Raw genomic sequence first — 24,062 nt, 5'->3', positions numbered from 1 at the left:
GGACCAGGGTTCCATTCCCAGCTTGGGTCACTGCCTGTGAGGCGTTTGTACATTCTCCCTGTGTCTGCGTGGGTTTCCTCCAGGAGCTCTGGTTTCCTCCCACAGTCTGAAAGACGGGCTGGTTAGGTGGATTGACTCAAAGAGGCGCCGGAGTGTGGCAACTAGGGGAATTTCACAATAACTTCATTTGCAGTGTTAATGTAAGCCTTATTTGTGACTAATAAACTTTTTTCTTAACTTTGGGATGGCAGGTCTGTCATATGAGGAGAGACTAAGTTAGTTAGGAGTATATTCACTGGAGTTTAGAAGAGTGAGAGGGTACCTCATAGAAACTTTCATAATCCTAACAGGGTTAGACAGGATGGATTCAGAAAGAATGTTCCCAATGGTGGGGGTTTCAGAACTAGGGGCCATAGTTTGAGGATAAGGGGTAAACAGAGGTGAGAAAAAATTTCTTCACTCAGGATGGTGAATGTGTGGAATTCCTTCCTACAGAATGTAGTTGAGGGCAAAGCGTTGTCTGATTTTAAAGAAGAAATTAGATAAAGCTTCTGGGGCTAAAGGGATCAAGGGATGTGGGAGGAAGGAGGGATCAGGATATTGAATTTGATGATCAGCCAAGATCAAATGAATGGCACAGTTGGGTCAAAGAGCTGAATGTCCTCCTCCTGCTTCTAGTCTCTATGTTACCATCAAATAGGTCATTTTGTCCATAGTATAAAGAATAATCAAGAGTAACAACAACCATACATCGCCAAAGCAACTAGACCAACCAAACTTGGCTTAACATCAAGCAATGAAAGAAACTGATATGAAACCAAACCCAAATGCCAGTCCATCCTTCAAGCCAACAACAAGAGCCAGACACACCAGAGCCTACCACTTTCCTGACAGAATGGTGAACAAGATGTGAAAGGTTTGTTTGTAAGGCCTCTAAATGAGCTGAGCTCTTAATTTAAGGACTTGAATGGCGAGTTAGGGGAATGAGAATGTTGCTAATGTTAATACTGTAATAGCAAATCATGCTGGAATTATGGTAAATGTCCAATACTTATAACAACCTAACACAGACTTGACAAACTGAAGTAACTCTGTATTCATGGGGTAAAGATTTTGGGGGAGGTGTCACGGGCAATGAGAGTCTGGGGCTGAGTACATTACCATCCATGTATAAGACGGCACATGAGACATGAGACTAGATTCATTTAGAGAATCTAAAATGAGTTCCACAATTCATCTGACATTCATTCTTGTCTCCACTGGTTCTAATTGAATAGAAAACCAATTTACATATCAGTTAAGTGCTTGCTGTGGCAAATAGCCTGAGAAACACTCAGTATGTCATAAATAGTTAAATCAGGGCATGAAGCCGATTCCGCCCTGGATCGGCGGAAGTCAATTGCACCAGCAAAATGGGCCCAGTGCAATTGCAAGCAGCGAAAGTCATGTGAACCTGATTTTTGACCTCACTCAATTTCATTGATTTATTGCACCAATCAACCTCTGTCACTTTTTGGGAAAATTCCACTTGATAGTTAAAGGAGGTTTTTTCAGAAAGTACATAGTTAAGAATATTGAACAGATGATAGCGTTTGAAAGGTTATTTTAACAGACTTCAGCTTCCTTTTATAACACGTTATAAGTAATTTAGTTTGGCAAATCTCAGCTTCCTAGCCATTAGAGGTCAACTTCTCCAAGCACTTTCATCATTGCAGGAAGTGATGTAGTGCTTGCGAGTTGAATCCTAAAGTAAACTTGTTTGTTGAGCTCTCCTGTAAATTATATATATCCTGTACTCAAATAAGAGTGTACATTTTTGTTCACCAGTCTGTGATTGGTGAGTTTCTGTGCTGAAAACATTTATCGCAACAGTGGCTAATGAACTCAAGAAAATAACTTGCCTTTAATTAGTATTGTACTTTACCTTCTGACTTCTCACTTGATACCACTGGTATTATAGAGCTTTCTGTTGCACTATACTTAGAACAGTCCAAAATTATAATGTCTTTGTCTGCTGTCAGAGTGCAATAAGAAAAAAATGTTAGTTAAAAATAAATGTTTGATAAATTGCTGCTCAATGTGGCTGTCTTTTGTGGACCTGGATATAGCAATGTGATGTGATATCATGAATAAATGGGCTAATACACTGAGACAAATTTATTTTTTCTTTCCCCCTATGTTTTTATATCTACTAATCTTTTAATTTCATTGGACTAGCCATAATAGCCGATTTGAGACTAGAGGAAAAATTAACAAGGGATCTGTATTTCTAGAAAATACAGATAGACATCTGACAAAGAATTGGTCCACGGCTAAAGTGGAATTTCTAAAGCATAAGGCAAAAAGGAATAAGAAAACCATCAAAAAAATCCACAAAAGAAACTGATGGACATTTCTAAGAACTCAACAATTAACATTTATTTAGTACCTTTAACAGAACTCAACTTCCTAAAGTGCTATATAAACTAAAGGAACAGTATGAGCAAAATATTTCAAAAACAATTTGACCAAAATACAACATAGAAAATACAACATACATAATTAGTTTTACAACTAATTAAATGCGATCACTAAAACTAAGCAATTCAATTATATTTTTCTAACATATGTACTACATTGTGAATACAAACCCCTCTGTTGGCCAACTCTACCTCTTATTTCAGAAACTATTAACAGCTAGTGACTTTTGGTTCATTATTTGTGGGAGAAAAAAGCAGATGTTTGATTTATTTTTGTCACGTGTACTGAGATACAGTGAAAAGTATTGTTTCCTGCGTGCTATACAGACAAAACATATCACTCATACAGAAAGGAAGGAAAGGGTGCAGAATGTAGTGTTACAGTCAGAGCTAGGGTGTAGATAAGGTCGGTCCATTCAAAAGTCTGATGACAGCAGGGAAGAAGCTGTCCTTGAGTCGGTTGGTACATGACCTCAGACTTTTGTACCTTTTTCCCGATGGGATTTGATTTTATTATTGTCACATGTACTAGTATACAGTGTTGTTTTGTTTCTTACGTGCTATATAAACAAAGCATACCATTCATAGAGAAGAAAATGAGGGAGTACAGAATATAGTGTTACAGTCATTGCTAGGGTTTAGGAAAAGATCAACTTAATGCAGGGTATGTCCGTTCAGAAGTCTGGCAGCAGGGAAGAAGCTGTCCTTGAATTGGTTGGTACATGACCTCAGACTTTTGCACCTTTTTCCTGACGGAAGAAGGTGGAAGAGAGAATGTCAGGGGTGCATAGGGTTGTTAATTATGCTGACAGTCAATGGATGGGAGGCTGATTTGCATGATGGATTAGGCTACATTCATGACCTTTTGTAGTTTCTTGTGACCTTGGGCAGAGCAGGAGCCATACCAAGCTGTGATATAACCCGAAAGAATGCTTGAATGCCAGAAAGATGCAGTGGTTGGGAAGTTTTGTGGGTTTGAACTCAGTATTTGCGGTTTCCCAGAGGTCCTCTTTTTCTTGGTTTCTTTCTCCCGACTCGCAGACAGCCAGATTAAAATACTTAAATATTGGGCCCATTTCCGGAGATGTGGATGCATTGAATGTGGGTTAGGCTCCAGCTTCCCTTTTTCGAATTTTAAACCATTCCCCTTGCCTGCTCATGGTGAAGGTTAAAAAAAAATCTTCATCACTCTTGTACATGAGTGTCTGCTAATTCTACCATAACATGTACTACTTTGATTGAAAGCATCTGTGCTTCTGGTTGCGCTCTCAATTCTATAAAAATAATAGACGGTTCAATTTAGTGGATGTTCCTCTCGGTAAAATAGTCAGTAGGATATTACATGATATCAACTAAAATTAACAAAAGGAAGGAAAAGACCATAGTTGTCAGTGTAAATAATTTGGGTAACCTGGACATACACAGTGAACCAAAGAAATCAGGAGTGTAGTATCTTCATCCTAACAAGTGTATTCATAGATAAATAAATATATTAAAAAGGGCAGGTAAAGACTTAGACTCTATCAAACCTGACCATTAACACAACTTTACATCTTCTAGTTCCACAGCCCCTATTCATCTTAAATAAATCAACTACACTAAATCTAATCACTTTGGCATTTTAAAACTTTAATCATATCTGCTCAAAGCATTTTTTTTAATCCTTAGTAAATAAGCCTAACACTTGAGGCTGATGCGCGTAATAGCGAGCCCAGAGGTTGGGTGTCGTTCTGGACATTCCTCTTTACATCATCTCCAAAGCTTTAATATGCACACATTACCACTTTAGGTCGTGAGCATATTTTGAGCAATGGGGGAAGAGCAAATCTAAGAAATCATGTGATACAGGATGAAAATGAAAATTGTTAGCTAAACCCTTAAATAACACTTGAATCCTCAGCAGCACTTGCACAAAACTGGCCAGAAGCTGGGGAACAGAAAGAAATGCCTTACTTTTCCTGTTAAAAGCATTTTAAAATACTTCAGATGCAATGAATTCCATTGTCATAGGCTGATGTAAGCAAACTGCTTTTTAGAGCGCAGCAAAATCTCACCAACAGTCTGAAATGACTGAAGAATTAACCTGTCTTTGGTTGCTGATGTTGGCAAGGGAAGAATGTTGGCCAAGTCACTCATCTCAAAATGTAATAAACTCTTTATAGTCCAATAAGTCTGGCAAAATAATATGAAGCGAATGGGATTCAAGAATTGACAAAGGAACATAAGTTATATGTTTTACATTTGGAACAAAGAAAGTTGAACAGTTGTCATTCAATATAAAGTGCTCACTGCAGACACAAGCTCGCAATTCTTATAAATCTTGGCTAATAATCTGAACTGTACTGAAACTGAACAACTTAAAAACACTTAGCTACCAAATAAAATTTTACATTACCTTCTGCCTTCTCATTTGATTGATCAGGAACAACTGGCAAAGGGCTTTCTGAACTTTGAGTGCCTTCTCCCACAGCAATTTTGCTACACTCAATAATAATAAGTCCTTCTCTTGTCATGTCTTTATTCGCATTCATTGGTTCAAACAAGTTCAACAAGAATAAAAAGGATCAAATGAAAATATTACTTAAAAATAAATGACAAGATATATTTCTGTCAGGATACAGTCAATTCTAATAACCCTGGGTCTCCATTGAAAATTGATGTGATGTGTCACAGATTAATGGGCTGATACTCTAGTCTGCAAATCATTGATCCCACACTCCATGTTTACTGAGGCTTTTAATCTTATTTGGGCTTCATAAATATTAGCCAAATTCAAACCAGGTGATTTTTTAAAAAAATACAGGGAAGAAAGGAAAATCAAGGAATTATCTATATGGTGCCATTCTTACACACCACTTGGGAGATAATTTCATGATAATATAGGTTTATGGTAATACACAACACCTGACAAGACAATGGTAAATGAATTAAATGGAATTGCTAAACCAAAGGGAAGAAGATTTTGTGACACACTGGGTAGTGTTCCTCTGAGTCAGACCTTCCAAGTTTAAGGTCCACCCCAGGCGTGATGGCCAAGGAAGGTGCGTTCTTAATGTGGTCAAACAGGGTTTAAAATGCTAACCTGTAAATCCATCCAAACACACCAGTAGCTGGTAGTAAAAGGGGAAGAGATTCTTGGTCAGCCTAATTGATGTGGAGTGGCGCCCTTCAAGTTACAAGCTCCTGACGGCAGACTAGAAATCTGTTCCAGGAATTACCAGCTATGGAAACAGATGCAAGTCTGCCTTAGTGTGCCACAAGGTGCGGGAAATGAATGGGAATGGAAAACATGAGGAAACCTAAGTAAAGCATCCAAGGGTTTCACAACAGGAACATGCAGTGGTGTGAGGATACTGATTGACTATGCTTACTATTAAAGCTCCATAAATAATTTAATGAATCTAGAAAGATTACTTCACCACCATTACGGTTAAAAATATATATCAAATAAATATACATCATTAATTGTTCAACTTCAGGCACATCTGGCTAATAACTTATGAGGTTAGGCATCAGTAACACACAGCTAGCGAAGATAATTCCACTGGAAGCTGCTGCAAGTGTTAGAATCCTTCAAAATGGTTTGCATAATTCAGACACCATTTTTAATACTCTCTTGAGAACCATAAAACTTCTGGTGTGGTTTATTTCTTTGTGTCTTGAAAAGTGCACAGTCCTTGGGCCAGGAAAGCAGTGCATTCACATTAATTAAGAATGGCTGACTGACTCGAATCTTAAACAGTTGGTCAAATAGTCTATTCAACACAATGTTCTGACTGGGTTGAAAGCAACCTGATAAAGCAGTAACTCTTCAAAAGCTGTAGCATCAACATAATAACGAAATTATCTCTTAGTGTCAGGAAATCATTTGAGTTTCTGATATGGAAAATACAATGCTCACAATGGATTTGCATTTATTAACACATTTCATGAGTAAAAGGAAATATGCCCTGTTTGCCAGAGGATGGCAATTTTGTTTCCTCACTTACCCACAGGATAACTAAAGTTGAAAAGTATCAACACAAAGATCAATAGTAATAAGGACTGAATGCAGATGAGGAACTAGTTCGCCAGTTTCAGAACATCTATCATGGTAAGGATATTGAGCATTTACTTGCACAAAGTTGATGACAGTTTCCTCTCAACTTGTTGCACCCTTACCAAGGCCATGTAAAAAGCACCTTTTACATTGTTCACATGCATCTTCACTCTTCAGCAAGATATATTTGTTAATTGCAAATTTGAATGGGAACTATTGGTACCTAAGCACCCATAAGTTAAACTCACAAAAGAAACCTTTCATCAGTAGCTAGTGTCATGATGTGAGTCCATTTGCCCTTGCACTCACTGGGATACATTAGGGACTCAGTTAAGTGACACTTTCAGCACCTTATCACTACTTTTCTGCTTGTAGGACAAGGTAGCACAAAATAGGAGGGAGGAAGCCTGCAGTGGCTGTGGAACTTTAAACGTTTAAGTTTATTCAAAATTAAATTTTTGGAAGAGCATGGGGATAGCAAAGCCAGAGGCTTCCCTTAAGCTCAAGGTTGGTACTATCCCTTTCTTATTAAACACAAGTTTCTCAAGTGTCCAAAGGTGATCTTCAGAAGTGACCAACAAAATGGAAGCAAGTTAGTACCTATAGCATCTTCCATCACCCACTCCATTTGTTGGCTTGATGACTCGAACTATGCTATTAAAAAATGGACACCTTGCACACAATAATCACAATATATACTGTTGCACTAACTGCAAAATTGACTTTGTGATGCCATAATGATTTTGCAGCACGCTGCATAGAAATGCTGACCATTATGATGGGTCATCATAATTTATAAAATTTGTGGATGACCTTGCACTTGCAAAATCATTGTGGCACGATGAAGCCAAAATATTGTAAAAGCTTGAAATGTATGATAATTCATGCAAAATGTAATTTTGCAGATTGTGCAACTGTATATATTGTGATTAGTCTCTCATTTCCTTGTGGCTTAATGACATCAAAAACAAAAACTGATTTGCTCCAACGTACCTTCATCTTTTAAGGAGTGGGCTATGGTTTAAAATTATTTCTACTAATATTTGGAATGACTCCAACAAGGGGTTGGGCACTTGGAGTATGAGCTCCCTGATTGAGGTAATGGTTGCCTGCCCAATCAGGGAGTCTCACCCTGAGTGTCTGGTCCACTGGCATTCCTGATTTTGACTTTGTACCTGAGCACTCTAGGAATGGAAGAGAGTTTGTAAATAAAGGGAATCTGGTGAAGGGACACTGGCCTCTGAGGAGCTATTTCAATATTCCCTTGATGATGCTAATAAAACGATACCCCCACTTCCAAAAATAAACAGGATTTTAAAATCAGCAATAAGAAGCAATTAAAAAGATTGTAAAATATATTGTACTCAAACAAAGACAACAGCATGTGCTCTTTGTTGCTTAAATGTCACCAGTATTTTGAAAGATAATGAGCAACCTGGAAATTACATTTTTACAGACATGAACACCACGTTACATTGCGAAGATGTCATCATTACCAGGTGACAGTGCCTCTTGTGTTGCAACATCCTTTACTCTCTCTGTTTCATCCATTGTGGCTTCAGCAGTTGGACCTTCCCTTACATCGTAGCCTACAGTTTCAGAATCTTCTGTTCCAAGAGAATGAGAACAATTATATTGTAGTGAATATAGAATAAATGCTGGTTGTTGAAAGCCATTGAGATCAAACATAATCTAACTAAATAAAACCAGATTGATTTGCATGCTGAGTTATTGAGCACCTTGTCACAGAAATTAAGAGGATTACATACTTCCCTATTGATTTGTCAGGTACCTTTGTGGCCACAAATCTGTCCATGCTGATTTGCCAATCTGATTTTTCTCACATGAAGTCTGCTTTATTCAGTTTTGTGCACATTTTACTTGCAGATGCACAAAGGAGACAAGTCACCTCATTGCTATGTCATTTGAGAGATAAGAGTGCCCACTCCTGTTCACCTCAACTTAATGCATGTCGTATGAAGAACGATTGAGGACTCTGGGTCTGTACTCATTGGAATTTAGAAGGATGAGGGGGGTATCTTAATGAAACTTACAGGATACAGCGAGGCCTGGATAGAGTGAATGTGGAGAGGATGTTTCCACTAGTAGGAAAAACTAGAACCAGAGGGTATAATCTCAAAGAGTAGGGATGATCCTTTAAAACAAAGACAAGGAGGAATTTCTTCAGCCAGAGGGTGGCCAATCTATGGAACTCTTTGCTGCAGAAGGCTGTGGAGGCCAGTTCATTGAGTGCCTTTAAAACAGAGATAGATAGATTCTTTATTAATAAGGGGATCAGTGTTATGGGGAAATGGGGATGAAAAAAATATCAGCCATGATTGACTGGCAGAGCAGACTTGATGGCAGAGTGGCCTAATTCTGCTCCTGTGTCTTTTACCTCTCCTTACTGGCTCTTTCTAATCTCAGCCTCCTCTGTCCCTCCCACTATCTTGCCAGGAACTCCATTTACTTTGTAACATGAAGGTAGGGAATTGAGGAGGTAGATTGATGTGAGACAATCTAAAAGAAACCTATTATATAGGGGTTAGGATGCAGTGGATTGACATGCACGTACCCAGACTGAGTCATTTGCTGGTTTCCTTGCCAGCCTCCCCATCTACTGCCTTCATAAATCTCAGCAAATCCAGAACAGCCCAGCTTGTGTCTCTTACTGCAATAACCCCATAAACCCTTTATTCTATGTCATCAATGGCAGTGTGAACCAAGATAATTTGGAAAAAAAAAAATCAGGATCCTTGCGCAGTTATGGCTCTGCTGCCCTCAATCTGAAAATTTTCCAGCCATATATTCCTATTAAATCCTCCTCTTTGATGTGTTAGGCTGTCCTCTGTACCTGTTTTCTATCAAAGGGCATTGCGCTTTCAGTGATAATATCTTTGCCCTCAAAGTGGATCCCCGTCAAATATATTTCTTTTAGCAAAGAACTCAGAAATAATTCTCAACCAAAGTTACTCCCTCAGATAAGAACTCAGCCTTTGAATTGGTGTCAGGAAAAAAAAATCTCTCTCTTCAAACATGACTGAAATGTAGCACATCCTCATTTCAGGTAAAAATTATTGAATGATAGCAGTAAAATCAATTGACAATCAATTACACAGCTCCATTCAGTGTTACAGATTTGAGTCCACAATTCACACAAGCTTCTCATGGACCAACACATTAAGGAGAAAATAGTTGCAAGAGAGGCCTACAATCTGCCAAAAAGGTGAGCTACTTTGAGATGTATCTACTGCAGTTAGTTACTATGCAGTAAGGAAAATATCCTGCAAACAGCACACTTATACAGTATCAAATGTGGGTGATGCAAGATATGTGGACTGCAAAAGGATGCAGTGGAAAAAAGTACAAAATGCTGAGAAAATATTAATAATAACCATTTCCACGGCAATGCCACATATCTGCAATTAATACCAATGTATCAACCCACAACCTTTCAATTGAAATGTCAGCAGTAACTTGAAAATCAAAACTTTACCAGTTCATGAATAGTAGTTTTATTCTATTAAAGAACAACAATACCTGTTGGACCACCAGCAACATCTGGTGACACAGTTTCTTGTGATGTTTCATTTGCTGATTTTTCATCATTCAGAGTAGTTATAGCTACAGATGTTTCTCCCACATTATATTTTTCCAATTCAGAACTTTCTATTCCAACAAATTATTTATGTGGTAGATTTGGCATGAAAAGGAAAAATAAAATTGGTTATCATACACATAGGTGAAATATATGACTTTTGAAATATATTTGGGAGAAAAATTGTTCTTCCACATAAGAACAAAAAGTTTACTTGTATACCTGGATTGTGTACACACTGTTGGTTGGTTGGGGGGCAATATATTAATAACATATATATATATATACACATATGTGTGTGTTCAAATTCACTATAATATAAAATTTCTGATCTCAGGATGAATGTAAAGAAATTTAATATAAATATATCTGCTAGAACATTAAGAGACAGATCAATTATCTTGTGCTGAAATTCAACGGTTCTACAAAAATTGGACTATGGTATGAGAATTTTCATGTGACATTTCAATATCACATTTAGGGACTCCACAATTTTTGAACTTGATATCCCTGGAGCTCATTGTCAAAAATCACGAATGATCCAAAGTATTCTTTTGTTCTGCACAATATGTAGTTAAACAATTCCAAGGTTCACAGAACAAACAAAGAATGCTTACTTTGGAACACTGGCTACTAAAATATGACATGTGCTAGCATATAAATTCTTCCTTCTTTATAGATGTGGATTTTATACAAACACTATTGAGATGAGGCATAACATTTGGATCCATGTCTAATTAACGTAAAGTACAGAAAAATTATCTGTTTTACAGTTTTCAAAGTGAGAACATAAATATTCTTACACACCTTGATTTATGAAAACAATAAAAATACAATTTTCTTTCTCTTTAAACATATTAAATACTATTAGGACAAAAGACCAATCATTCTACCTTGATGTTTTGGTGCTATGTTTGCCCTGGCTTTTTCTGCTGGTCTTAAAATTACAAAAAATAAACAGAGGAAGACTAACTTTGTAAAATCGTCCCTTAAATCTATGAGGGGGAGACTTTATCCACTGGCCTTTCATTCAAAGTGGATTCCAGTCAACCAACATTACATTTCTTTTAGCAAATAATTCTCAACCAAAGTTATTCCCTCACCTAAGAATCCAGCACAAATCACCTAAGAAATTGAACTGGCGTCAGGAAGCTCCCAAATGTTTGCTTAGCTAAGCCCTGTACAGTGCCAATGAGATTGATTGACATACTGATCTATTGGTTATTGCTAGCAGCCATCATTCTGTCCACCTAATGTCACTAAAAACAGCAACTCAGAGACTTGCCCAACTGTAATAAAACAAGATTCTACTTTTCTCACATAGCTTTCCTTTGTGGATGTCATGCACCTCCTAGAGGATGAGAAATGGTATCTTTGTTTCTGTCCTGAGTCAGGGAATGATATATTGCATCAAATGGCCAAAAGGAGAGTGAGGAGAAATTACTTGAGAAATAAAAATGAAGCTTCACATCAATTAAGAAAAAGAAACTGTCACTACTCCAAAGCAATATTTGTGGACACATTAGCACTTACGTTACTAAATTGGTAGTTTTCTATTGTTGTGCATTTAATTAAATTCTTTTTGCATTCTTTTCAGAGCAGAAGGGTACATATTTTCACCAATGATTTGCTAAGCTATCGATGGGTAAAGGATCAATGTGTTGCAGTCAATTGTTCCCACAGGTTCATTGTTAAAGAGGAAAAGAATAGGAAAGTAAAAAAACTTAGCGAATGTTCTGCAGGTTGCATTATGTAGGAACACAAGCAGCACATTTTGCCTTGTCAAATTTGTTAAGTTTTAGAAGATCTATCCTTTTAATCCCATCTGCAAACCTATTCCCATTTTTCAAGTATCTATCTCACTTTTAAACAATTGAATTGATTCTGCGCAGCAGTGAAATAAAATACTTCATCTATGCTAAGAAACACTATGAGCTTTTAGTAATAAGTAAAAGTTAAGTTTTAAGATATTTTACAGTTGTTTTTACCTGAAGGTGACTTAACAATATTCATTGATCCTGTATCAGCTATTCCATCTGCTGGCTCTTCAGGAGGATGCTCTTCTGCCACTTCATGAGCTTCTGTGGCTTGATCAGATGGGTGCTCCTCTTTCTCAGATGCATCACTTTGTTCTTTAGTTTCCTGGGTGTTGCTTTCATTTTCGTCCATTTGTCTGCATAAAATAGGTTAAATTCTTAAGACAACTCTTAAATATTGGGTGCAACTCCATTTTGTTATATTCACTCAGAGTGTGGGCATTTCTGTTTACCCACTCTTAATTGCTTTTCAGGAGTTGATGGTAAGTCAACGGTATTTTCTGTGGCAAAGATACACCCACAGTCCTATCAGGGATGAAGCTCCAGAAGTTTGACCCAGTTACAGTGAAGTATCACTAATACATTTCCAAGTTAGGATGATGTGTGACTTGGAGGTGAATCTGCAGGTGGTAGGGTTCCCACGTGCCTTTTGACCTTGTTCTTCCAAGTGGTAGAGGTTGCAGGTTTGGAATGTCCTGTCAAAGAAGCTTAGCAAGTTACAATGGTGCATCTGAAAGATTTACACACTGCAGCCATAGTGCGGCAATGGTAGAGGGAAGTGAGTGTTTAAGTTGGTGGAAGCGGTCCTGATTAAGTGATATACTTTGTCCTGGATGGTGTCAAGCCTTACTAATTTTATTGGAGCTGCACTCACCCAAGCAAAGGGAGAGTATTTCACCTTAACCCTGATTTGGAATAAACATGTCAATTCACCTAATGGTACAATACTTTTAAAATGTAGAAACCAGGAATGAGATAGACAATCTGGTGAACTGGTGTGGCAACAATAATCTCTCCCTCAATGTCAACAAAATGAAGGAGATTGTCATTGAATTCAGGAAGTGTAAAGGAGAACATGCCCCTGTCTACATCAACGGGGGCGAAGTAGAAAGGGTCGACAGCTTCAAGTTTTTAGGTGTCCAGATCACCAACAACTGTCCTGGTCCCCCCATGCTGACACTATAGTTAAGAAAGCCCACCTATGTCTCTACTTTCTCAGAAGACTAAGGAAATTTGGCATGTCGGCTACAACTCTCACCAACTTTTACAGATGCATTATAGAAAACATTCTTTCTCATTGTATCACAGCTTCATGTGGCTCCTGCTCTGCCCAAGACCGTAAGGAACTATAAAAGGTCATGAATGTAGCCCAATCCATCATGCAAACCAGCCTCCCATCCATTGACTCTATTACACTTCCTGCTGCCTCGGCAAAGCAGCCAGCATAATTAAGGACCCCACACATTCTCTCTTCTACCTTCTTCCTTCGGGAAAAAGATACAAACGTCTGAGGTCACGTACCAACCGACTCAAGAACAACTTCTTCCCTGCTGCTGTCAGACTTTTAAATGGGCTTAGCTTGCATTAAGTTGATCTTTCCCTACACCCCAGCTATGACTGTAACATTACATTCTGCACTCTCTCATTTCCTTCTCTATAAATGGTATGTTTTGTCTGTATAGCACACGAGAAACAATACTTTTCACTGCTTGTTAATACATGTGACAATAATAAGTCAAATCCAGAAATAACTTCCCCAGTCCAAACATGTTTAATCATCTATTTTCACTGGAATGAAATCCTACAAGGTCTATTCCAAGTAAGAATCTTTTCCATGTGTTTTGTATATTACAACAGCGATAATACTTCAAGATGCATCATTAAAGTACTTCATTTATTTTGGTAAAGTGCTTTGGGTCACTCTTGAAGTCATGAAAATGGTATAAATGCAAGTTATTTTCTTTGTTAAATCTTTTCAAAGTTAATGGATTTTGTAGCATTACTATCTCAAGTTAGCATGCAGGTGTGTCATTAGTGCTATAGGATCACTGCAATAGGAGGAGCCATGAAAGCTCCAAATGACACATACGGTCAAGCTAACATGCTTACCACATACACAAGGTGTTTTTCTTCTTAAAAACTCAGCTTTTAGGGATCTTCATAGTCTTTTAGGCAAGCCTGCCATTTTGGGTTGAAACATGAATTTCCTCTTTACTTTGTAAAGGACAGGGAGATAGCTCTGAAATCAGGAACTTGACAGCAGTGACTAGAAGATTCCATAACCAAGGATCTGTTTGGATAGGAGCTAAAACATAACTTCTGGCTTTTCTTTAGCTGAACTTCCATTCACCCAGGTCTTCTCAATGGTGAGGATTTCCACTGCAAACCTAATGCCATTTTTTTGGGAGACTGGATGCCTCATACCCACAAATCTAGGAAAATCATGTCAAGGAAAGTCCTTTATCTACACATCATTGCTGGGCCTGCACTCCTACTGCAGGGGCGGCACAGTGACATAGTGGTTAGCACTGCTGTGTCACAGCACCAAGGATCCAGTTTTGATCCAGATCTTGGATAATATCTGTGGAGTTTGCACTTTGCCCTCGTATCTGCATGGGTTTCCTCTCACAGTTCCAAGACGTGTAGGTTACAGGGATTTGTGAGGTAATATGTGGGGTTACACAGGTAAGGTCTGGGTAAGATGCTCTGTCGGAGAGTCAGTGCAGACTCAATGGCCAAATTGCCTCCTTCTGCACTGTAGGGTTTGTATGCAGACATACGCCCAGATAAGCTCCAGAAATGATAGTGGGGGGATGGGGGTGCTGGTCAGAGGATCCTTATTATTGGAATCTTCAACCTTACTCATAAAAGGGAAAGACATTCCCAGGGAATAAAGTTAGGCAGCTTAATTATTGTTTGACAGCTGCAATATAGTTTGGGGTTCAGACATCCCAATGTTTGTTTTCACATAACCCTGATGCTGTACAGCATTTAGTAATCACATTCATAAAATGATACAACACAGAAGGAATGCATTTGGCCCATCATACTTCTGCCAGATCTTTCAGAAAGATGTCCAATTCGTCCACTCCAGTATCCTTTCCCCATAGCCCTTCAAATTATTCTCCTTTGCATATATACGCAATTTCCTTTTTAAAGCTATTGTTGAGTCAGTTTCCACCACCTTTTCAAGCAGTACATTCCAGATCATAACAATTCATTGGATTAAAAAAATCCACAATTTGTCTTCAGTTTTTTTGTCAATAATTTTAAATCAGTGTCCTCTGGTTATATCACAACAGTTTTCAATTTTAAACACCTATGTTAAATCTCCCCTGCTCTAAAGGAGAACAGTCACAGCTTCTCTAGTCTCCCCATTCTGCATCCTAGTGCTGCTGCTCTAGTAAATTTCTTCTATATCTTCTCTCTAGTTTTGACATCCTTCCTACAAAGTGCAGTATCTAGAATTGGATATAATACTCGAACTGGAGTTAACCAATTATTTGTAAAAATGAAAATGAAAAAAAAATTTGCCTAACTTTCTTAATTATTCTACTGCATGGCTGTATTTATAAAGCTAAAGATTCCATATGCTTTTTGACAATCTTCTATGCCTCAGGTATGCATTCCTGCACTACCTTTGAAATTGTATCATTTAGTTCATATTGCCTCACCTCATTCTTATTACCAAAATGAATCACTTCACATTTCCCTATGTTAAATTTCATCTATCATGTATCTCTCCATTTCAACAGATTATCTATGGCATCCTGAAGTAAGTTACTACTCTCCTCGCTACATTTCTGAGGTCCTTGGCATCAGCAAACTTTAAGATTATGCCCTGTACACCCAAGTCCTGGATATCAATAAGTAGCTAAAATAGTCATTGTCCCAATAATAACTCCTCAGAGATTCCTCTGTTTACATCCCTTCAGTGTGAAAAACGCCTCATCACCACTACTTTGTTTTCTATCTCTTAATCAATTTGCTATGCATGTTGTCTCTACCCATGAATCGCATAGACTTTAGCTTTGCTAATATTACAATGAAAGAAAGTATTCGGGAAATTAGTTAAACTAGAGGACATGGTGGCAGAACCTGATTGGATAATCTAAAATCCTTGAAAGCAATGGGGATGAAACATAGAAGGCCCCAGAGGTTTGATTTCAGAGTGGACATATGCTCAAGTATTTGAGAGTGACAAGCATTTTACCGATTTGCAAAAGGGAGATAGAGCTAATCTGGATAATATATGAGCTGTTTGCTTTAATGTCAATGGATACTAATTTTCAAATGTGTAATTAAACATCAAAATGGATGATGCATGTAGCCTGTCATTATTTTTAACACAGTGAGACTATGCTGCTATCCTATTTTGCTGGCTTGTGTCCTTCCCACCCCAACATTTGATTACCCATTGGATCCTAACCATTGTCCCACCTCCAACATGCTTCTAACCCCCTCCAAATCACTCAGACTTGACCTCAGCCAAGGCCATTTTATTTTTCTTAAAGTGCTAAAATCAGCTTATATTAACACAATATTAATATTTTCACTGAATGTTTTTTGTTGCCCAGGTAACTGACTTTATGGGATCAGATCAGTGTACTGCTGAACATAATGCCAACTTATCAACAAGAGGTATCTAGCCCGTAATATTGACATCCTTTGTAACTCTGGTGGTTGGGCCTCTTCCTTGCAGCCATATATTTATTGCAACTTAAGCTCCCTGGCTGCTGACTTAGCTCAAAACCAATGACACTAAAAGCACCTTTTGATTTAGTGGCAGCCCAGATGATAGACAGCATAGATCACAAAGCAACAAATGACAGGCTGACTGTTCACTAACACTGGTTCAGGTGGACCAGTGACTGGCACACAACCCAGGGCCATGGAAAGCAAAATATACCTTGAACCCTAGGTGTGCAGTCCACAGCTCCCTGGATCCTGAATGACATAAACCCAGGTCCCAGATTTTCCTGGATTCCCATGCAACACAGCCCTAGACAAAATATATTCCTGGAGCCTTGAGTGTACAACCCCAGCTCACGCATCCAGGTCATTAATATCCCTGGATTTCTGAGTGGGTCAGCCTTAGATATCCCTGGATCTTTGGGAGAGTCCCAGAAAACCCTGGATTGAGTGGGAGAGCCCCAGATAACCCTGGATCTGAGAGTGGGAGAGAAGCAGATATCCCTGGATCTCTGTGTGGGAGAGTCCCAGATATCCCTGGATGAGTGAGTAAGAGAGTCCCAGATATCCCTGGATCCCTGAGTGAGAGAGTTCCAGGTAGCCCTGGATCTTTGAGCAGCAGAGTCCCAGATATCTCTGGATCCCTGAGTGACAGAGTCCCAGATATCCCTAGATGAGTGAATAAGAAAGTCCCAGACATCTCTGGAACCCTGAGCAGCAGAGTCCCAGATATCCCTGGATCTCTGAGCAGCAGAGTTCCAGATATCCCTGGATCTTTGAGTGAGAGTCCCAGATATTCCTGGATCTGAGTGAGAGTCCCAGATATTCCTGGACCTTTGAGTGAGAGTCCCAGATATTCTTGGACCCCTGGGCGGCAGAGTCCCAGATATCCCTGAGTGGGAGAGTCTCAGATATCCCTGGATCCCTGAGTGGGACAGTGCCAGATATCCCTGAGATGAGACAATCCCAAAGCAGCGACCAAACCACAAAGACTGAATAGACTAGCCTGGGGAGGATATTTCCCGCAGTGTGCGCTGACCTCGGCCTCCTCTCTGCAGCCGCCGCCGGCCTCGCATCTCCCAGACAGCTGTTGTCACCGGAACCATGGCAACCGGCGCGGCACTAATGCGCATGCGCTGAACAGCTGCGCCTGCGCTCTACCGGCACGTGTTCCATTGTGAAGGCGCTGGTCTGAGTACGTGTTTGCAAAGGGCAGCCCACGGGTAACGTCACTGTCCTTCTGCCCTCCCAATTTGCATCATCGAATCACAGCACTGATGGTAGCAACGCAAAGCACGATATCCCTTTGGACTACACTGACAAGCTGCCTGAGAATCACAGCACAGAGGGTGGCTTTGCAAACTCTCCCAAAGAAACAACTTGTACTTAGTTTAAAATTTATTTATTAATGTCACAAGTAGGCTTCAATTAACACTGTAATGAAGTTACTGTGAAAATCCCCTAGTCACCACATTCCACTGTTCAGGAGAATTTAGCACGGCCAATGCACTTAACCAGCATATCTTCTGGGTTTTGGGAAGAAACTAGAGCATCCAGAGGAAACCCACGCACGTACAGTGCCAGGGACCCAGAGTCACTATGTGCCTCCATGCCACCCATCAAGCCCCTCAACACTGCAACTAAGTCTATATTGCCTCTGGCTGGTGCATGGCCCACTGGGGGCTGAGAGTTTGCAACTTTGAAACACTTGAGTGCCATGTTACATCCCCTATAACTACATATTAATACTCCCATGTCCAGTTGCTCTCAAATTTCTTTGTGAGCTAACTCCACCACCCTTTCAAGTCACTTGACCCTAATATTAATAGCTCCATTAAGAAATATCTCACTTCCCCCTCTTAATTATTTTGCCAATTATTTTAAAGCTAAAATCTCAGCTTACCAACCCACTTTATTTTCATGGGATATGAGCGTTAGTGACAAGCAGTGGCAGGCTTGCACTTTGTGGGACCTTAATTTCTGCCCCCTGCGCCAATGACGTTTGCATTTCAAACGTGAACAAATGATGCCAGAATTTTAAAGAGTTCAGTATATATGCCCTCGACAAAGGTTCTTTTTAAGTTAATAAGCAACATTGATTGAATATACCTAATTTCATTAGATAGTGTGAGAAACACAGCTCACAGTTAAACAATTTAGTCAAGTCAAGTTCTGAAGGAGCAAGATTTTATTTGACGTTCTTGCAAGACCGGGTGTCTAGCGAAATAGGCACACCTCACATAGATTTACAGCACATTTTATACCTTTTTTACAAGCATTGTGATGGCTTTGCAATGTGATGTTCTCTCCTAATTGGTGGTCCCTGTCCCATCTATGTGTTGACATTCTCCTATTGGCTCGAGGTGCCCTAAGTTCCTATCCCATCTAACAATGTCTCCTGTTATCACAAGAGTGCATTAGCAAACTCATCCATCTTATCCAATACTGTTACATGTCCAGTTCAGATTGGCGGTAATCAATCCTTTGCCAACTTAATCACTGCTGTCCCAACCATCTCAGTGACCTTTTCCCCTTTTATGCTTAGTTGTAGAAACAACACATCTTGCAGACCATTTGCTTTTTATAACGTGGGCCTCTTACATTCCTGCAGGATGTGGTGTATGCTTCACTGCACATCACATCTCTGATGTTATCTCTACATTACAGGCAGTCTTTTTATTATCCCTAATTATTGCTGTGTTAGCAGCATCGAACCCTATGTCCTATGTTTGTGACTAAACTCACAGTTGTTTCCATAAAGTGGGTTATCAATATGCCTAACTATATCCAATCTATTTAACTTCAAGCTATTTCTCTATGCTCTACAAATATATGTGTTAACAACATCTTTACCTATTGCTCACAATTCCCCCCTTTTCTTTTTAATTTGTTGTTGACACATCCATCCATCCTCACATTTCAAATTCCTGGAGCATTTGTTCTGCTATTTTATTTACTTCATCATCCAGTTCATTTCCAATTTTCAATAAATTCATTCTCTCTCCATGATCTACCGTAGACATTTTCTTTGTTAGTGTTGTTTCAATAAGCCTTTGGACCAGTCCCCTTACACAGGGGATTATGCAACATCCCACGGTTATCAATATCCTTGCCATTATTATTAAGGAAGTTAGTACTGACACCACCATTCCTCTCCATTTTCCAAACCAGGATTCTAACCAGACAGTGAATACGTTGTTTACCCCAGAGTTTTCTGCTATTTCCTCTGCTAAGGTTGTTAGTCCTCGTAAGGCTTGGGTTATAGAGCCATCAGGAGCCGTATTATTTGGGATAAAGGTACAACACTTTCCCCCCAACATTACACATACACCTCCTTTTTCTGCTAACGTCATATCTAAGGCTATCCTATTTTCCCACGCCATTCTACTAGTGGCGTCGAGTTGTTCCGCCAACTCCTTGACAGCATCCCTGGTTTAGTTAATGAATCTCTGTTGGTTATAGTATATATAATTTATCCAATCTACGTTCTTATTTATTGTCACCCACCAAAACAAGGATTCAAACCCAGCTGTAATTTGATTTCGAGCTTTAAATTCATCTGGGACTCCCCGAGGCACTCCTATGGGATCTAGATATATCTTTTCATCAAAAGAAATTCCTATCACTGATCTCTTATTTTTCCTTATCTTTTTCGATTCTTCAAATGCCAGGGTAAATGGTATAGCCAATTGGACAATTGCACATGTACCTTTCCACTGGGGGGGTAGAGTTGGCCTCAGTACCCTTCCTCCACAATACCACCATATATCTGCTCTGGGGATTTTCAATGATGAATAGTTCCCTCCCATTCCGTTCTCTGTAATGCTCCTGATCTCTGAGCATGATTCTAACTCCCCCATATTATGAGTTAACTCTGCCCCTTGTCGGTTCACACATGAAGTGTGATTCACAACAGCAGTGAGAAACTGAGGGGGAGTTTTTAAGTTCTTTGCTTCCATGGGAGGGAACATCAGGGATAGGGATGTGCAGTTCGGATTGCCCCATGCTTCCTTTTCTTGATACAGGGCTAACATGCACTCCACACCTCTTCTGTCGCGTTTCCATCCCAGAGGGAAGGGTACTATTTGAGCCACTGGCCTCCCAGACGCACAGGCATAGCAATTGCTTTTATTTAAGCTTTTTACAGTGTATTTGATCCATTCTACCCAGGCATTGGTCTCCTCATACCCAGTCTCTATTTCAAGGGTTTGTTTTAGGTTGTTTACTTCTACCATTCTTACTGCCCTTGGGTCATTTTGGGGAACCTGATCATTTCGGTCGGGTGTTTTCAAATTTTTATCTACATAGATTCGGAAACAGCATTTCAATTTGCTGTCTTTTCCTCCCTCCTTTACCCTGATTCTAAATACTGCCTGGTGCAGTTGATAGTCTCTGGTCCAATTAACCGTAAGGAAGGGTCCACCAGCTATGGAGTACCGGGAGAGGTTTTTAGGATCTAGAACTGGACCGTTTATTTTTTTTCGGTCCATTTGGTCCCTTTTATTGTTTTATATATATAGGATTGCATTTCTTATCTAAGCATTCTGATCTGGACTGCATATTTTTCTGATGAAGGGATATTATGGAAGGGTGTCCACCCCAAGGATATTTTCCATCAGCATAAAATTGTAAGGATTCTACCGAATATTTTCGCTGGCTCACCAGATCTCCACACACTACCAAAGAACATAGGTCAGTTTCTACCACCTGTGTTGTAGGGAGATCCAGAATTGTAATTGAGCTTATAGTATTTTTCCTTTCCTTTTCTAATTTATCTGAATTATATCCCATACTTGTAAGTACTTTCTGAGACAAGAGGAAGGAAAGCATTATCCAGGTTACCCCTTCCATTCTATCCCTTTCTCGTTACCTTTTAGGAGAGAACTTATTCAAAACAGTTTCTTTCCCGCGCTCACGCCGCTACTAGAAATTGATTATTTAGAGTCTTTTAAATTTCAGCTTTAAAGGTTCTTCAGTTGGTTCGACCTTCCACGTGTCGGAATTATCTGGAGGTTTTACCAGTCCTTTTGATTCTAGTATGATGTGTCCACCCCTTTTCAGCAGTCCTGATTGCTGTCTCAGTTGTTAGGAGTGCTTGATATGGTTCCTCCCATTCCAGTTGCAGCTTAGTTTCTTTCCATGACTTTACCAGGACCCAATCTCCCGGTCGAATTGTATGTACCGTGAAGTCGAGGGCTGGAGTCTGCGACAATAATCCTTGTTTCCTAAGGGAAGATATCGAGGAGGACAGGCCCAGTATATATTTCTTTACAAATTGATCATTCATTTCAGGAACCGGTAACTCCCCGACTGTCCCCATATAAGGCAGTCCAAATAGCATTTCATAGGGGGATAAACCCAAATCCTTTCGAGGAGGTGTACAAATACGCAAAAGCGCTATTGGTAAGCACTTAGTCCAAGGGAGTTTCGTTTCTATTATCAGCTTAGATCCTCTGTCCACTCTAAAACATTAGGTTCTTCTTCTAACAGTTTCAAATATAGTTGTTTAGTTTTCTGTGCGTACCCTTTGATCCACAATCTACAGTATCCTACTAATCCCAAGAACCTCCTAAGTTCTTTTTTAGTCCGTAGTATATTTAGATCTAGGATTCCTTGTATTCTTTCTGGATCTATTCTTCTCCTTCCCTCACTGATTAGGTGTCCAAGGTATTTAACTTCCTTCTCTACGTACTGCAGCTTTTTCTTTGACACCCTGAATCCCTGTTGTCCCAGAAAATTCAATAAGCTATTTGTGGTTTCTATTACCTTTTCCTTTCCTCCTCCTGTTACTAGTAGGTCATCTACATATTGTAGTAACGTGATTTCATCAGGCTTTTTAAATCTTTCTAACACCTGCTTTAAGACTTGACCGAAAAGATTTGGGGACTCTGTGAACCCCTGTGGGAGCACTGTCCACCTGAACTGTTGTTTCCGTCCTGTGATAGGATTTTCCCACTCAAAAGCAAATAAGTCTCGACTTTCTTCCACCAGTGGGCATATCCAAAATGCATCTTTTAGGTCTACTACACTGAACCATCCATGATCAGGAGGAATCTTGCTTAATAAAGTATAAGGATTAGGGACAACGGGGTGTCGTGTCTGCACTATCTGATTCAGGGCCCTTAGGTCTCGTACCAGGCGGTACGTTCCATCAGGCTTCTTTACAGGCAATATAGGGGTATTATAAGGGGACATGCAGGGTTCTAACAGTCCATCTCTAACCAATCCTTCAATTACTGGCTGTAATCCTTGTTTTCCTTGCAAAGGTATAGGGTATTGCTTAACACACACCGTCTCTCCTTTTTTTTTAAATTTATTTGCAGAGGAGGAATGTCTAATCCCCCTCGGTTTTCCTCCCCTGCCCAGACTATCGGGTCTATTTGCTGTTCCTGTTCGTCTGTTAATACTGCCAATGGTTACTGTTAATTGGTTCTTTTCTACTCCAATTGCCAAACCCAATTTAATTATTAAGTCTCTGCCTAATAAATTACTGCCAACTGCTGGTATGTATAAGAGTTGACCCTCTATCCGCTCAGTCTGATATTTAAGCATAATCGGTTCAAACATGGGGACTGTAAAACCTTCCCCTTTCACTCCTGATACCATTAATTTTTTATCGATTAACTTTATTCCTCTCGGTATATAATTCAGAGAGGATCTAGTGGCCCCCGTATCCACCAGAAACACCGCATCTTCTTGTTGGGGACCCACCTGCAGATTTATCAAGGGTTCCCGGTGGATTCCCGGGGGTAGGAACCCCTGACCTCCCTAATCTTCATCCATACTCATGAGAGGCACTACCCTCTCTTCTCTTTGTAATTCAGGGCACTGTCTTCTAAAATGTCCAACCATTCCACAGTGATAACACCCCTTTTGGGTTTTTTGTGTTACCCCACCTTTTAGTGCCCCACCTTTTCTACTTCCGCGCACCTTCCGTTCAACATACTGATACCCTCGTGTCCTTTCCTCAGTTAGGGGATTTACCCTCTTTCTCACAATCTCATCTACGGTCGCTACCATTATCTTTGCATTCTGTTTCTCTGTCTCATTATCTCTCTTCACAAATACCTTCTGTGCTTCTCTTAACAATTCAAGTGGCTTCTCACTCCACCCTTCTATTTTCTGAATTTTTTTTTATCCCCACTCCACTTCTTAGTGGAAGTGACTACTTGTTCAATTAGTCCAGCTAACTGATGTATTAACAATACTGCTATTTTCTTTGTTTGGTTTCTCTTTTCTAACTCTCTAATCTGTGATTCTGACGTTTCAATTCTCTCCTTGTCGTCAGCCCAATTTTTTTACCCAAGATTGAGATGTGTTCAATTAATCCAGTTTAAACCTGTTTAATTAATTCAAACTAAGAGAATTCCAATTATCTTAGTTCCGTCCTTTTTTTTTTCCCAATCATTTCCATTGTTAATCTAGTGGGTGAAATGGATCCCACCCCTAGGTCGCTC

The 24,062-nt window shown here is 39.5% G+C and overlaps 1 protein-coding gene across 6 annotated transcripts in view; it reads right to left on the bottom strand.

The window, feature by feature from the left end:
* Positions 1-17,710, bottom strand: part of iqub (IQ motif and ubiquitin domain containing) — a 63,899-nt gene extending 46,189 nt beyond the window's left edge. The window contains exons 1-6 of one of the 6 annotated variants that reach the window (XM_080190793.1): positions 17,645-17,710; positions 12,085-12,269; positions 10,039-10,167; positions 7,995-8,105; positions 4,855-4,974; positions 1,925-2,014 (exon numbers count right to left, since the gene is read on the bottom strand). In XM_080190793.1, the coding sequence (XP_080046919.1) occupies positions 1,925-2,014; positions 4,855-4,974; positions 7,995-8,105; positions 10,039-10,167; positions 12,085-12,265 (631 nt within the window). In that variant the 5' untranslated portion in view covers positions 12,266-12,269; positions 17,645-17,710. Of the gene's footprint in view, positions 1-1,924; positions 2,015-4,854; positions 4,975-7,994; positions 8,106-10,038; positions 10,168-12,084; positions 12,270-12,369; positions 12,476-17,611 lie in introns of those variants that run through there. The other 5 variants (XM_080190792.1, XM_080190795.1, XM_080190796.1 and 2 more) reach the window with 5 other exon arrangements.
* Positions 17,711-24,062: the final 6,352 nt, after the last annotated feature.

The sequence above is a fragment of the Carcharhinus amblyrhynchos genome, chromosome 6 (assembly GCF_965287045.1).
Source record: "Carcharhinus amblyrhynchos chromosome 6, sCarAmb.v2.hapA, whole genome shotgun sequence".
Lineage (NCBI taxonomy): Eukaryota > Metazoa > Chordata > Chondrichthyes > Carcharhiniformes > Carcharhinidae > Carcharhinus > Carcharhinus amblyrhynchos.
Note: the sequence above shows the minus strand (reverse complement) of the source record. Positions and strands in the feature narration are given on the sequence as shown.